Source organism: Callithrix jacchus, chromosome 11 (assembly GCF_049354715.1).
Source record: "Callithrix jacchus isolate 240 chromosome 11, calJac240_pri, whole genome shotgun sequence".
Classification (NCBI taxonomy): Eukaryota; Metazoa; Chordata; class Mammalia; order Primates; family Cebidae; genus Callithrix; species Callithrix jacchus.
In genome coordinates, this window is record NC_133512.1 from 28,181,018 (window position 1) to 28,197,192 (window position 16,175).

General features: G+C 38.9%; 1 protein-coding gene across 1 annotated transcript; it reads left to right on the forward strand.

Annotated features, from left to right (window-relative positions):
- The first annotated feature begins 47 nt into the window (after nt 1-47).
- FKBP14 (FKBP prolyl isomerase 14) lies at nt 48-13,491 on the forward strand. Its single transcript, XM_002751435.6, has 4 exons — nt 48-433; nt 3,593-3,744; nt 8,196-8,323; nt 12,595-13,491. The coding sequence occupies exons 1-4, from the start codon at nt 237-239 to the stop codon at nt 12,751-12,753; spliced, it is 636 nt and encodes a 211-aa protein (XP_002751481.1). The 5' UTR covers nt 48-236; the 3' UTR covers nt 12,754-13,491.
- Nucleotides 13,492-16,175: the final 2,684 nt, after the last annotated feature.

The window sequence follows — 16,175 nt, forward strand, 5'->3', positions numbered from 1 at the left end:
TTCCCAGGCTGCAGCGTTATAAGAGCCTGTCGGTTCCATTTGAGCTTAACTCTTTAAAGGTGGGTTCGGGCCCCGTGAGAAAGTAGTTAGTAGTAAATGTGCCACGTCTTCTAACAAGGGGAAGTCCTGAACTTGCCTGAGGCCGGTATCCCTAAGCCTTGAACTAAGCTCTTAAATCTATGAAGTTGAGGGCCCTTTCGCTGCTGTTGTAGGGACTTCTTTCCTGCTTCAGCAACATGAGGCTTATCTTGTGGAACACGGTCTTGACGCTGTTCGTCACTTCTTTGATTGGGGCTCTGATCCCTGAACCAGAAGTGAAAATTGAAGTTCTCCAGAAACCATTCATCTGCCATCGCAAGACCAAAGGAGGGGATTTGATGTTGGTGCACTATGAAGGCTACTTAGAAAAGGACGGCTCCTTGTTTCACTCTACGTAAGTAATAATGCCCCGTAGGTGAAATAGTAATCAAGAATTCACCCACTTATGCCAGCTCTCCATCAGGAAAGGTGGCTTGTACCTGGTTTTACCTCTTTTACAAACCGAAATATCTTATTTCTTTCTTTGGGGAAGGAAATTATTTAAAGCCAGTTTTATATAGCGAGCGAGGCCTCGGAAGGTGTCATTGGAAACATGTGGTCTGGAAAAGGCTGTTAATTTTTTTATTATAAAAATTAGAATTGGAATCTTTGAAACATTGCAGAAATATATCTGAGTGTATAATTGGGCAATAAGTAGAAAAAGCTCAAAAGAATTCTCATACCTCAAACTCCATTTCTTAGGGAAAATGATTTGATTCCCTTTTTAACGTGGTGTAGGTGATGTTCACCTAAAACTTTTCATAGCGACTTCAGAAGCAAACTACGCAATCACTTATTTGCCTGTTGAAGGATATACTGATGCTGTTTCACTGACCTACTACTTAACTTTTGTTCTGACAGATGATATTTTGGTCAAGGCACAGGATCATGATTTCAGTCATTTGCTTCATTGATGAGGTGGGTGTGGTTGTGGAAGTTTAGGTGAAGGATTTTCAGATGGTTACACTATCGTTTCTGTTCTATAAACAAAGAAATCGCAACATGGAAATGGTTTACAAGCCTAATGATTTCCAATTAGGCATTGGTTCCATTCATTCCATTATGAAAGTATTTAGTGAGCATTTCCTTTATGTTAAGCCATATGCTTGGTGCTAGGGAGATTCAGAAATTTTGGCTTCTAATCATACTCGTCTATCCATTCATCTGTCTATCTATCAAACTCTTATTGGATGGTCACAAGGCAGGCCCTGGAGATGCAAAGATGGCTAGGAGCAGGTTCTTTTCCTCTAACAGTACACCATCTGCAGGTGGGAGGAAGACGAGTAAATACTGCAGTGATATAAACTACAGAATATTCAAAGTGCTAGCAAAGCATAACTGGGCCTGGAAGTAGTTATGCTCCATGGGATGGGGAAAGGGAAAGACTTCCCCAGAGACCATAATTGAAATGCGCCTTGGAAGATGGGTGGAGGTTTCCAGGGGGAAAATAGGGGAGGAAGGATTTTGCAGGTAGAGGGAATGACATGAATTAAAACAGTGAAGCTTCATAGCCCATCCTAGACCTAGTTTTCTAATAACTGCTTTATTGGTCATTCAGACCTGGTCTGTCTTGAGGGTTGGGAGAATGAATGGCACTCTTCTCTGAACTGTTAGCCCTGGGAAAAAGTTCCAGAAAGATGGCTTGCCTTAGAATTCTCAACAGCTCTTTCTTCTTGTCAACTAGGTGAATGCCACAGGGGACATTAAATGATGTGATTTGCATTTTGATACTCAGTTACAGTCTTATTTTTAGTCTGATCTCTTTTAGACTGAGCCTGGTTTCTTTCAGATCTCTGAACCAAAAACCTGTTCTGACTTTGATGGTAGCCATGGAATATTATTTAGCAGTTTGCTGCTAAGTTCTAATATCTGATGAGGGGACTGTTATCATGCAGCATCCATGTAAATGGTCAGAAGCTTCTAATTGTAAGCATCATGAAGAAATACCATCAAATGATCAGTCTGTAAGCACATTTGCCATCTCTAGAACCATAGTCTATGGGGTACATTGTTTAGCCCTAACAAGAAATGTGCTAAAATTGTAGTCAGTGATGAGTAGTAGAATGTTTCCTCCTTTTTTTTTTTTTCTTTTCTAGCCTTCCCAAATTTTCTACAGTTGTCATTTTGTTACTTTGATCATTGGGCAAAATTACAGGAAAAGATGGCATTATCTAGATTTAGTAACCATGGTACTCAAGAAGCCTAGTACACTGACTTCTTTTTCTCACCTACAAGATATCCTTGAATAGAATATTTTTCTTATTGCACTGAAAGGGAGCTAAGTAGGGATCAGGCATTACTCAGCCCTCAAGCCTCCCTGTAAGTAAGTACTTAGGCAGGTTGGTTTTCCTGGGTTAGGCTCTCTTCAGCTCATGAGCCAGGACATTCTATTTCCCTCCTCCCCAGTTGATATGGTTCAGCTCTGTCCCCACCCAAATCTCATCTTAAATTGTAGTTCCCATAATCCCCACCTATTGTGGGAGGGGCCTGGTAGGAGGTAATTGAATCATGGGGGCAGGTTTTCCCCAGGCTGTTCTTGTGATAGTAAGTCTCACAAGATCTGATGGTTTTATAAAAGGCAGTTCCTCTGCACATTCATTCTTGTCTGCTACTGTGTAAAATGTGCCTTTGCTCCTCCTTTGCCTTCCGCCATGATTGTGAGGCCTCCCCAGCCATGTGGAACTGCAAGTCCATTAAACCTCGTTTTCTTTATAAGTTACCCAGTCTTTAGTATTCTTCACAGCAATACAAAAATGGACTAACACACCAGTCCTTGAGGGGCCACTCTTCCAGACTTTCCTATATAGCCCCATTGTAGACCCCTGAGGAGGGAACTGGGCTGGGGTCTGATTTAGAGATGAAAGCAGCGTTTTCTACCTGTTAGAGCCATCAGCAGGCCATAGCTAAGGAAAGTCTGTAGGCAGGATATAAGACACTGTGCTTCTGACTCTCCATATCTGTGTGTATATGGACCCACGTGTGTTGGCAGTAAATTCTCCTTAGCCTTTCAATCTCCTTCCCAAACTCAGCCATTTCCCATTATTTTCTGCCTATTCTACAACCTCGTGGACTTACTGGAAAAACATAACTTTGCGGTTAAGACCTTGAACTTTGGAGTTAGGTTTAAAGACTAGAACACTTAACCTGTGTTTCCTCATCTATACAATGGGGTAATAATGGTACTGACATTATAGGCTTATTGTAAGGGTTAAGAGAAAAAATAATTAGAATGATTCCTGGCATACAACCAATGTTCAAATGATTGTTAAGTGTTTTTATTATTTCCTCTGTCTTCCTCAAGTCCTGTCAAGTATGTGAAATTTGCATCAAGAAAGATGGGCAGCGAATTGAATTCCTATAAACTTGACTTGGAGGTGTATTTGTGCAAATAAAGAATAGCTGTTATTATTAATTTTTAAACTAATAAACTTAACCACTTATTGGTGGAAAAATGCACTAAAGAAATTTTCTTAGAGTTAATAAAGAGTTACAATGTGTTTTCTTTTTATCATAGTCATAAACATAACAATGGTCAGCCCATTTGGTTTACCCTGGGCATCCTGGAGGCTCTCAAAGGTTGGGACCAGGGCTTAAAAGGAATGTGTGTAGGAGAGAAGAGAAAGCTCATCATTCCTCCAGCCCTGGGATATGGAAAAGAAGGAAAAGGTAATAGCACTTCTATTCTTATGATAGCACTAGAGTTGTTCTCTGGAGTAGGAGACAGAAGTTAGAGTCACTACAACTTTTTTTTTTTCCTAGAAGTTAACAGGGGGCATGTATTCCTTTAGCAACTGTCTTGATTATCAATTGAAATGGCGAGTTTAATGGCCAGGTGTGGTGGCTCAGGCCTGTAATCCCAGCATTTTGAGAGACCAAGACGGGTGGATCTTCTGAGATCGGGAATTCAAGACCAGCCTGACCAACATGGAGAAATTCCGTCTCTACTAAAAATACAAAATTGGCCAGGCATGGTAGCGCATGCCTGTAATCCCAGCTACTCAAAAGGCTGAGGCAGGAGAATCACCTGGGAAGTGGAGGCTGTGGTGAGCCGAGATTGAGCCATTGCACTCCAGCCTGGGCGACAGAGCAAGACTCCATCTCAAAAAAAAAAAAAAAAAAAAAAAGAGAGAAAAAGAAAGAAATGGCCAGTTTAAGGTCATAATTTCTAAACGGGCAACCATGCTAACAATGAAAAAAGAATATGTAGATATGTTAATACTGTACGCCAATATGGTGGGTTGTTTTAATTGTGATAAAATATACAGAAAAGTTTTCATTTGAATCATTTTTAAGTACACAATTCAGTACAATTATTGTGGAACCATCACCACTATCCATCTTCAGAACGTTCTCATCCTCCCAAACTGAAATTCACCAATTTATTTTAACAATGCAGAAAGTTTGTTCCCTTAACATAAGAGTTTGGACAAGTTGAACATTTGAAATATAGATTATTAAAGCATTGAATGCATTTCAAATGTGGATTGTATGAGTTGAACTTCACAAATATTAAGTCTCCCACAGCAAACTCTTATTGGGAGTTCTTTTCATTCCTATTTTAAAATTTATTTATAAAGCTTTTAATAATGTATTTTTAAAAATCATAGAGTGAACATGAAATGAATTTAATTTTTCCTGTGTCACAAAGCAGAGAAGCAAGCTGACTACCTTGTCCAGACAGCTTTTGTACTAGTTTTTCAGGGCAGAGATATACACTAGTGTTCAAGTGAGAACCCCTGCAACTTTCCAAAGAGCTGCTTGGTGATATGTATCAGGAGGCCAGGTGTGGTGGCTCATGCCTGTAATTCCAGCACTTTGGGAGGCCAAAGAGGGTGGATCACCTGAGGTCAGGAATTCGAGACCAGTCTGGCCAACATGGTGAAACCTTGTCTCTACTAAAAATACAAAATTAGCTGAATGTGGTGGTATATGCCTATAATCCCAGTTACTCAGGAGGCTGAGGCAGAAGAATTGCTTGAACCTGGGAGGCAGAGAGTGCAATGAGCCAAGATCATGCCACTGTACTCCAGCCGGGATGACAGAGAGAGACTCCATCTCAAAAAAGAAAAAAAAAAAAAGAGACTTGAAGATGTCTATATGCATTTATCCTATAATTCCCTTGTTAGAATCTAACCTAAGGGAATAATTAGATATCTGGAAAAAGATTTGTGAATAGGGATGTCCATCACCGCATTGTTTCTAATAGCAAAAAATTGGAACTGTCCTAAGTAGTATAATGATAAGAATTTAGCTAAATAAAATATAGCCCAGTTGTTTAAAATGGCATTTCCAAAGATTCTTAAAATTATATCCAAAAGTGTGAGATATAATTAATATATAATAATAGAAAATAAATCTATTATATCTATAATATGATAGTAAATATAGGAAAAAGTACATATACATAGAAAGTGAATCACAAGGAAATAAATAAGAATGTTAACAATAGACTGTGATACTCGGAATCATATTTATTTTTGGTTTTATCATCTGGGCATCAACTCTACAATAAGCATGTATTACTTATGTAATGAAGAAAAAAATGCTTAAATAGTCATCAGAACCAGACAGACAACCACTCTGATATAGTGTAAATATAGACTTCATAGCATCCTGACGTCTAAGGTTAACCATTGACAAAGTGAGGGGTCAAGATTCCCAGCCCATTTCCTGAGAAGGAAAATAGATACTGTGTGGGAAGCATTATATATTCCAAAATGGAACTAGCTATACAAATCTTGTTCATAGGATAAGATTTACTAACCAAATTCAATTCTTATTTTAGTTATAATCCTCATTAGAGGCCAGGTGCAGTGGCTCACACCTGTAATCCCAGCACTTTGGGAGATAGGCGGGTGGATCACGAGGTCAGGAGATCGAGACCATCCTGACCAATATGGTAAAACCCTGTCTCTAGTAAAAATACAAAAAAAATTAGTTGGGCATGGTGGCACACACCTGTAGTCCCAGCTACTCGGGAGGCTGAGATAGGAGAATTGCTTGAACCCGGGAGGTGGAGGTTGCAGTGAGCTGAGATCGTGCTGCTGCATTCTAGCCTGGTGGCAGAGTGAAACTCCATCTCAAAAAAAAAAAAACCCCTGTAGAGAAGAAAATCAAGTATCTAGAGAATTTTTTCTGACGCTGAGAATTTTTTCATTGTATCTTTATTGTCTCACCTTTAATATTTATATACGGTAGTCCCCCTTTACCTGTGGTTTCACTTTCTACAGTTTTAGTTACCTGTGGTCAACTGCAGTCTGAAAGTATTAAGGTATTTTGAGAATGAGAGATAGATCATATTCATATAACTTTTATTATGATATGTTGTTGTAATTATTCTATTATTTTTAATTTCTTACTGTGCCTATTTTATAAACTAAACTTTATCACAGATATGCATGTATAGGGAAAAGCATTGTTCATATAGGATTTGGTACTATACATGGTTTCAGGCATCCAATGGGGTTCCTGGAAGATACCCAAGGGGGGACTACTGTACATTGTATTGGTCCATTACTATTTTTCATACCATATTTAACTCAAATTTACTTCACAATAAGTAGAGATCTAAATTTGAGTCATCTCCTCAAACTGAATGCCATGAAACTAATTCTTCTAATCTGTATTTAACACTAATTTTGTAGTCTTTTAGTACATACTTGCATGCCTCTTTTGGAAAGATACAAGTTTTGCCAACAACCTAGTGCATGTCGCATCTCTGTCTAGATCTGGAATGGTAAGCTTCAACACACCTTGTAAGTCTTCTCTTTGAAACTTATGAATGTTCTTTCATGGAAATATGTGGGGTGGGGGGAGGATGACTAAGAAATACTTAACATGTTTACCCAGACCTCTATGTTAAATATAGTTATTAAAAAAGCAAGTATAAAAAAAATTGAAATTGTTCATAGTCCACAGATGGGTGTTTTTGCTTGTTTGTTTTAGGTTCCTGGGACTTTAACAAAGCCCTTTTCACTTTTAAAGATTTTTAATCTCCCTTCTCAGAAATTCATTTTAATTTCTCCCCTCCCTTGAAATGTCTTCAACATATATATAATGTTCTATGTCAGAGGTAGTGTTGCCTAACTTTTTGAAATTGTTAAACCTTCCTGCATTATTTTTGAAGCCTGTAAGAAAATTATACCTCAACAACATGATTTGAGAGTTTACTATTTGTCAAGCTTAATGCTAAGTGTTTTGCATGGATTTTTCTCCCTTTATCCTTCCAAGGACTCTTGAGGTAGGAAATTTATTGTCTGCATTTTATAGATGAGGAAATTGAGGCTTAGAGATGGGCAGATGTAAACTTTAGTCCCGGACAGTGTGACACCAGAGCTCACTCAATTATGTAGGTAGAAATGCCTTCCAGTGGTAGAAACGGCAATACTACATGAATTTCTAGGTCAGGACTTTCTGACTGAAAAGTTACTTTACTACTTGTAATATACTTAACTCTAAATTTTATAAAACCCTTTAAGTCCTTCTTGACATATAATATGTAATATATTAATTATATTAGAAATTTAATACCCAAGCCATTAGATACATCTCTCTGTATGTATATGTGTTACATGTGTGTATACATATATTTATACTTTAACTGCTAAGCCAAAGATAGAATGCTTTTGGTCTGCTAGTTTATATTATTTCTTCTTTTACTCCATTTTATTTGAGTAAAATATAATATACATAATTTTCACCATATATGACAATCTTAGGAAGGCTCTTTAATGCAGTTAAAAAATGCTTTGTCCAGTGGCTCAAGCCTGTAATCCCAGCACTTTGGGAGGCCGAGGCGGGTGGATCACGAGGTCAAGAGATCGAGATCATCCTGGTCAACATGGTGAAACCCCGTCTCTACTAAAAATACAAAAAATGAGCTGGTCATAGTGACGTGTGCCTGTAATCCCAGCTACTCAGGAGGCTGAGGCAGGAGAATTGCCTGAACCCAGGAGGCGGAGGTGGCAGTGAGCCGAGATCGCGCCATTGCTCTCCAGCCTGGGTAACAAGAGCGAAACTGTCTCAAAAAAAAAAAAAAAAAAGCTTTGTCCATTACCATAATTTTCTATTAAAACTTTGGATCTTTTAAAACTATCTGCCTTCTCTCCTCATGTCAGGTAAAATTCCCCCAGAAAGTACACTGATATTTAATATTGATCTCCTGGAGATTCGAAATGGACCAAGATCCCATGAATCATTCCAAGAAATGGATCTTAACGACGACTGGAAACTCTCTAAAGATGAGGTGACCTTTCCTTCTTCCTACTCCCCTTTCTACTTTTTTTTTTGTGTTATTGTTTGGGGGTTTTTTTTGGTATGTTTGTTTGTTTCTGTTTTGTAACTCACTTTTAAAATAAATATACATATTTAAAAGTGTATTTAGGTAACAGTTTTCTTAAAATAGTGATGCTTTGAAACTGGATTTTTTCATAGTAAATTATTGTTTTGGAGAGAAATATATTAAGACTTAAAAAGCACCATTCAATCTTATGCTTTCTTCTTCCCAATGCTTAGGGTCCACTGTATCTTATCCTTACCCTTGAGTCTTTGAAAGAACCATTTTGCCAAGACAGTTTCTATCTGGAGTTACTGTATAAGAAGCTAGCTGTCCTGAGAAATATCTCATGTGTACAGTTTCTGTTAAAACTGTAAACTGACCATTAAATACATCTTGTAGTACTTTCCTAGCAATTAACAGCAAGCAACTTACATGCTCAGTTTTGTTCAGGTTGCCCCATAGAAAGGAGACTCCAGCCTGGGTTTTCAACAGCAGAGGACCTCCAGCTCCATCAAAGTCTGAGCCTTTGGGTAAAGAAAAAGGAAGAAGAGGTTTCTCCTTATAATCAGGCTTTCACAGCCATTGCTACACATATCTGTCTTAGTCTGGATGCTGTGAGGAAAGAAGTGGAGGTAGATATTTATCCCTATGTTTTTTATCTACTCACACTCCATTCTGTCCTGGCCAGTCAGATATCGAGTCCCTTTCTATACTTTGATCAATTTCATTCTACTGTCCAGGAAATGATTAAGTCTTGGATAAGCCAAATTGTTATGAACCAGGGGGTCATGATTCACAGCCACTAAATTTATAACATATTGTTACCAGTTTTCTTCCATCCAAGATAAATTTGAATTCCCTTTTATTAAATAATTTTGAATATACAACACAGTCACATGGTTTAAAACAAAATGGTATTTTATTATTTGTTTTTATTTATTTATTTTTCCTGAGACAGAGTCTTGTTCTATTGCCCAGGCTGGAGTGCCGTGGCACAATCTCGGCTCACTGCAACCTCCGCCTCCTGGGTTCAAGCAGTTATTCTGCCTCAGCCTCCCAAGTAGCTGGACCATGATGCCGGCTAATTTTTGTATTTTTAATAGAGATGGGGTTTCACCATGCTGGCCAGGCTGGTCTCGAACTTCTGGTCTTATGATCTGCCTGCCTTGGCCTCCCAAAGTGCTGGGATTACAGGCGTGAACCACCACACCTGGCAAAAAGGTATTTATTTAAAAGTCTTGGCTGGGCAAGGTGGCTAACACTTGTAATCCTAGCATTTGGAAGGCTTAGGTGGGAGGATTGCTTGAGGCCAAGAGTTCAAGACCAAACTCACCAACATAGCAAGACCTTGTCTCTATTACTTACATAATTTTAAAAGTCTTTCTTCTACTTATATCCTCTTCTGTTAGCCCCACATCCAGTTTTATTAATTACTTTTTTTCTTTCTGTTTTTTTATTTCTTTGTTTTTGCTTATTTTTTTTTTTTTAGAGATGAGATCTTGCTATTTACAGGCATGCACCACTGCACTCAGCTGAGTTTTATTAATTTCTTTTCTTTTTCCTTTTTTTTTTTTTTTGAGACAGAGACTCACTCTATTGCTCAGGCTGGAGTACAGTGGAACAATATTGGCCCTCTGTAGCCTCTGCCCACTGCAGCCTCTATCTCCCGGGTTCAAGCAATTCTCCTGCCTCAGCCTCCCAAGTAGCTGGGACTACAGGCACGTGCCACCACACCCAGCTAATTTTTGTATTTTTAATAGAGATGGGGTTTCACCATGTTGGCCAGGATGGTCTTGATCTCCTGACCTCATGATCTGCCTGTCTCAGCCTCCCAAAATGCTGGGATTACAGGTGTGAGCCACTGCGCCCGGCCAGTTTTATTAGTTTCTAAGCAGTGTTTCTTTCTACAAATCCAAATACATACATTTGTTTTCCCCTTTCTTGCACAAAAGGTAGCAAACGATACATACTATTTTGTCATTTTGCTTTATTCAAACAATATATCCTAAATACATTCTACATTAGTCCATAGTTTCATCATCTCTCCCCCATCCCTTTTTTCAGCAACTACATGAAATCACTTTGACTTAAAAATAGTATATACTATATGTATACTTCTTGGAAGCTGGGGGAGAGAGGATTTGAAATTGCTGGTCTAAACAGAAGGAAGAGAGATGATATGATTAAAAATGAAAATATAGGCTGATTTGCATTGTGGTGAATCTTGTGGGAAATTGAAAACAATACTTATGTTTTTAAACATATGAATGAAATGAAAGTGGAGGCCAGGCATGGTGGCTCACGTCTGTAATCAGTACTTTGGGAGGCCAAGGCAGGCAGATCTTCTGAGGTTAGGAGGAGTTCGAGACCTGGCCACCATGGTGCCTGGCCAACATGGTGAAAGCCCCATCTCTACTAAAAGTAAGAAAATTAGCCAGGCTTGGTGGCAGGGGCCTGTAGTCTTAGCTACTAAGAAGGCTGAGGCAGGTGAATCGCTTTAACCTGGGAGGCAGAGGTTGCCATTAGCTGAGATCCCACCACTGAACTCCAGCCTGGGTGACACAGCTAGACTCTATCTCAAAAAAAAGAAGAAGAAGAAGAAGAGGAAGAAGAAGAAAAAATGAAAATGGAAAATTGTAGTCTAGGTACTTATCAGGCCTGACTTTCTGAGACTGGAAGGTTGTGACTGGACTCAGTCAGTTCGGCATGATCATAACCAAACCCAGAAGGCCCATTACTTGCAGATATTTATTCAAATCAAAGATGCCACTATTTAATCTAGTTTTAAAAGAAGTGTCCGCGGCCGAGCGCGGTGGCTCACGCCTGTAATCCCAGCACTTTGGGAGGCCGAGGCAGGTGGATCATGAGGTCAAGAGATCGAGACCATCCTGGTCAACATGGTGAAACCCTGTCTCTACTAAAAATACAAAAAATTAGCTGGTCATGGTGGTGCGTGCCTGTAATTCCAACTACTCAGGAGGCTGAGGCAGGAGAATTGCCTGAACCCAGGAGGCGGAGGTTGCGGTGAGCTGAGATCGCGCCATTGCACTCCAGCCTGGGTAACAAGAGCGAAACTCCATCTCAAAAAAAGAGAGAGAGAGAAGTGTCCATGGGGTGCAGTAGCTCACGCTTCTAATTTCAGCACTTTGGGAGGCTAAGGGGGGTGGATTGCTTGAGCCCAGGAGTTCAAGACCAGCCTGGGCAACATTGCGAAACCCCATCTCTACAAAAAATATAAAAGTTATTCAGAAGTGGTGGTGCATGCCTCTAGTCCCAGACACCTGGGAGGCTGAGGTGGAAGGACTGCTTGAGCCTGGGAGGCAGAGGTTGCAATGGGCCGAGATAGTGCCACTGCACTCCAGCCTGGGTGACAGAGCAAGATTCTGTCTTTAAAAAAAAAACAGAGAGAAGAGAAACGTCTGTAATTTAGATTTAGATTAACAACAAGTAGTATGCTGTCATTGGGTATTTTCCAATAATTTAAGCCTTATATAAGAATTGTGTACATGACATAAGCTTTATCTTTGCCTTTGAGCAATGTATATATATATATATATATATATATATATATATATATATATATACAGAGAGCAAGAGAAAGCAGTATATATGTAATATATATGTGTGTGTATGTATGTATGTGTGTGTATATATATGTGTGTATATGTGTGTGTGTCTCCATATATATATATGGAGAGAGAGAGAGAGAGAGAGAGAGAGAGACTCACTCTGTTGCCCAGGCTGGAGTTCAGCAGCACAATCTCGATTCAACCCAATGTCTGCCTCCCCAGTTCAAGCTGTTCAACTGCCTCAGCCTCCTGAGTAGCTGGGATTGCAGGAACATGCCGCCACGCCTGGCTAACTTTTTTCCCTATTTTAGTGAAGATGGGTTTTCATTATGTTGGCCAGGCTGGTCTCCAACTCCTGACCTCAAGTGATCTTCCCACCTTGACTTCCAAAAAGCTGGGTTAACAGGCCTGAGCCACCACACTCAGCCCTGCCTTTGAGCAATATTTGTGTTTCTCCTGTAGCAGTTTAGCAAAAGTTTTTTTTAAGGGAAAAAATTTCTTGTAATTTTTTAACTATCATTATGTCATTTTTTAACTATGTCATAAAATGGTTGTTTAGAAGTTAGTATATTTAGTTAAATGAACTACTAGTCCATGTCTGTGATACTGATTGGCTCAGTGTGGGTATCTTATGAATCCGAGTTATTAATGAGATCTGTTATTTTGTAGGTTAAAGCATATTTAAAGAAGGAGTTTGAAAAACATGGTGCGGTGGTGAATGAAAGTCATCATGATGTTTTGGTGGAAGATATTTTTGATAAAGAAGATGAAGACAAAGATGGGTTTATATCTGCCAGAGAATTTACATATAAACATGATGAGTTATAGAGATACATCTACCCATTTAATATAGCATTCACCTTTAAAGAGAGGGCAGTCGTCTTTAAAGAATATTTGATTTTTTAACAATGTTCTTTCTTGCTTTGTTTTTTTGTTTGTTTTTATCTATTTTTCTGACCCCTATGTAAAGAATCCCTTAGGGTTTCTAACTATCCATTTCTTTCTGTAAGTTATTGGGAAGAAAAATGTAATTTGTCTTTGAATAGAAGACTTCTGGACTGTTTTTCACTTTCACCGATAGGAAGCTTTGTTTTACTTTCTTACTTGTAAATTTAAAATTTTGCAACTGGAAGTTTACCAGGACATGAGACCAGGTTATAGCACAAATTAGCCGTCTATATTTCTGCTTTCCTCTATTTCTCCAAGTTAGAGATCAACATTTGAAAAGCCTTTTGCAATAGCCCAAGGCTTGCTATTTTCATGTTATAATGAAATCATTTGTCTGTTTAACAACTGGCTCTGAGTCTCGGCTCGAGGACCAGAGGAAAATGGTTGTTGGACTGGACTTGTTAAGGGCTAGTAAGCCTTTTTTACTAAGGAGATGTGCAATGCCAAAGTTAGAAACAAGGTTAATAACTTATATAAATATGTATGCATTGAAACATTCTACCTAGGACCTAAGTGGATGAAGTTTGGCTCCTAGTGACTGGTGGCCTATTATGATAAATAGGACAAATCATTTATGTATGACTTTCTTTGTAATAAAATATATCAATATGTTATAAATGAGGTAGAGAGTTACATTTATATTCAATGTTTATTTCTTAAGCCTAGCAGATTATCCTTCCTGGTTCTTTAATGGGTAGTCTATAGTATATTATACTACAATAACATTGTATCACAAGATAAATTAGTAAACCAGTCTACATTTTCCCATTTCTGTCTCATCAAAAACTGAAGTGGGCTGGGCGTGTCAGCTCATGCCTGTAATCCCAACTTTGGAAGGCCAAGGAGGGTGGATCACTTGAGGTCAGGAATTTGAGACCCACCTGGCCAACATGGTGAAACCCCATCTCTACTAAAAATACAAAAATTAGCCAGGCATGGTGGTGCACACCTGCAGTCCCAGCTACTACTTGAGAGGCTGAGAAGACAGTATCCACAAGGCAGAGGTTGCAGTGAGCTGAGATCGTGCCACTGCACTCCAGTAAGGGTGTCAGAGAAAGACTCTATCTCAAAAAAAAAAAAAAAGGAGGGGGAGCTACAGCAGCTACTATTGAATACCTATCCTGGGTTTAAAAAAAGAAAAAAAATTGTAATTTTATTTTAAATTGGCTTTTATCTTTAATTATTTTTTTTAAAAAAAGTTATCAAATCTTCATTTTCTAAGAATAGCCCTTTATAGTATACAAAATGATATTAAGGGCATTATTATCTTTGATTTTCATGGCTCTGAGGTTGTAAAACAAGCTGGTGGAGTTTACTATGCCTAATTTATAAATGAGGAAATTATCATTCAAAAAGATTGTTATGCCCAGGGTCAGCACTAACCTACAGAACCAGTATTCAGTCCCCAAGTTCAATGTCTTCTACTGCCCTCTACTAATAAAAAAGTGAAAATTTTCCTTGGGCCTAATTCTGTCTTCAGTTTGCTGTTCTGTTATCTTTGAGTCTTCGTTCTCTGAAAATGGTTTTCTGCCTGTTTCTGGCTCATTAGAATTCTCACTATGATATAGAAATGGCTCCAGTTTCATAGCATAATCTTGTAGTTAGCTCTGAACTGCCTCAAAAACCCTGAACAATGAGAGGTTCATGGTGTGTTTTACTTCTTTTATTTCTATTTATCCTCGTTTGTTGTTTTTAAGGAGTTATGAACAAGTATTACATCATATGTAGACCACTTTCACTGATTATACATTGACATTTTCCTCACTAAAATATAAAGTTCTTAGGAAGAATATACTGTAACACTGTTCTCCAACAAAATCAGCTGTATGTTGAAACCATTAAGTCATTGCTAATGTTTTAAGCCCTCATACAGAGAGCCTTATGCTCTATGATGGGAGGAGGGAAAGTAGATTGTCCTATGATACTACTCTGTATTAACATTACTGATGCTATCAGGGCAAGAAAAGTAAAAAGAGTTTTGATTATTCAGGCAGCATTTTTTTTTTCTTTTTGAGAAAGAGTCTCGCTCTGTCACCAGGCACCAGGCTGGAGTGCAGTGGCACAATCTCGGCTCACTGCAACCTCCACCTCCGAGTTAAGCAATTCTCCTGCCTCAGCCTCCTGAGTAGCTGGGACTACAGGAGTATGCCACCATGCCCAGCTAATTTCTGTATTTTTAGTAGAGATGGGGTTTCACCATGTTGGCCAAGATGGTCTTGATCTCTTGACCTCATGATCCACCCACCTCAGCCTCCCAAAGTGCTGGGATTACAGGCCTCAGGCAGCATTTTAAAAAACCTGTGAATTTGTATCAGTTCTCATCTAAATATTTGGACATGAGTATAAAATGAAAACATAAGCACAAGTTATGGTTGTTTTTCAGTTATCTGTTTTTTTGTTTTGTTTTGTTTTGCTGTACCTTTGCACACTTCCATTAGTGGGAATAATCAGACATGAACTGTAACTTTACATGTATGGTCATACCTTGCTTAGTGATGGAGATACACTGAGAAATGTCTTCTTAGGTGATTTCATCATTGTGGGAACATCATAGAGTGTCCTTACACACACCTAGATGGCATAGCCTGCTACACAGCTAAGGATATGTATATAGCCTATTGCTCCTAGGCTACAGCATGTTGTTGTTCTGAATCTTGTAGGCAATTGTAACACAATGGCAAGTGTTTGTGTATCCAAACATAGAAAAGATACTATAAAAATATGTATAAAGGATTTTGTAAAAAATGGTACACCTGGTTGGGTGCAGTGGCTCACGCCTGTAATCCTAGCACTTTAGGAGGCTGAGGCAGGTGGATTGCTTGAGCCCAGGAGTTCAAGACCAGCCTGGGCAACATGGCAAAATCCCGTCTCCACTAAAAATACAAAAACTGAGGTTGGAGGGTCACCTGAGCCTGGGATATCAAGTCTGCAATGAGTGGTGCATGATCACACCACTGCACTCCAGCCTGGGTGACAGTAACACGCTATCTCAAAAAAAAAAAATTTTTTTTTAATGGTACACCTGTATGGGGCACTTACTAATGGAACTTACAGGACTGGAAGTTGCTCTGGATGAGTCAGTGGTGATTGAATGTAAAGGCTTAGGACATTACTATACACTACTGTAGACTTTATAAACACTGTTCACTTAGGCTATAAGAAATTTATAAAAAATATTTTTCTTCTGGCTGGGCGTGGTGGCTCATGCCTGTAATCCCAGCACTATGGGAGGCTGAGGTGGACGGACCAGCCAGGCAAACATGGTTAAACCCCATCTCTACTAAAAATACAAAAATTTGCCA

What these genes read in the sequence shown, in the direction of transcription:
- FKBP14 (XM_002751435.6), top strand. Translation starts at nt 237, where the DNA reads ATGAGGCTTATCTTGTGGAACACGGTCTTGACGCTGTTCGTCACTTCT. An exon ending in ATATGGAAAAGAAGGAAAAG is followed by an intron (nt 3,745 to 8,195) that starts GTAATAGCACTT and finishes TCCTCATGTCAG; the next exon opens with GTAAAATTCCCCCAGAAAGT. An exon ending in GGAAACTCTCTAAAGATGAG is followed by an intron (nt 8,324 to 12,594) that starts GTGACCTTTCCT and finishes GTTATTTTGTAG; the next exon opens with GTTAAAGCATATTTAAAGAA.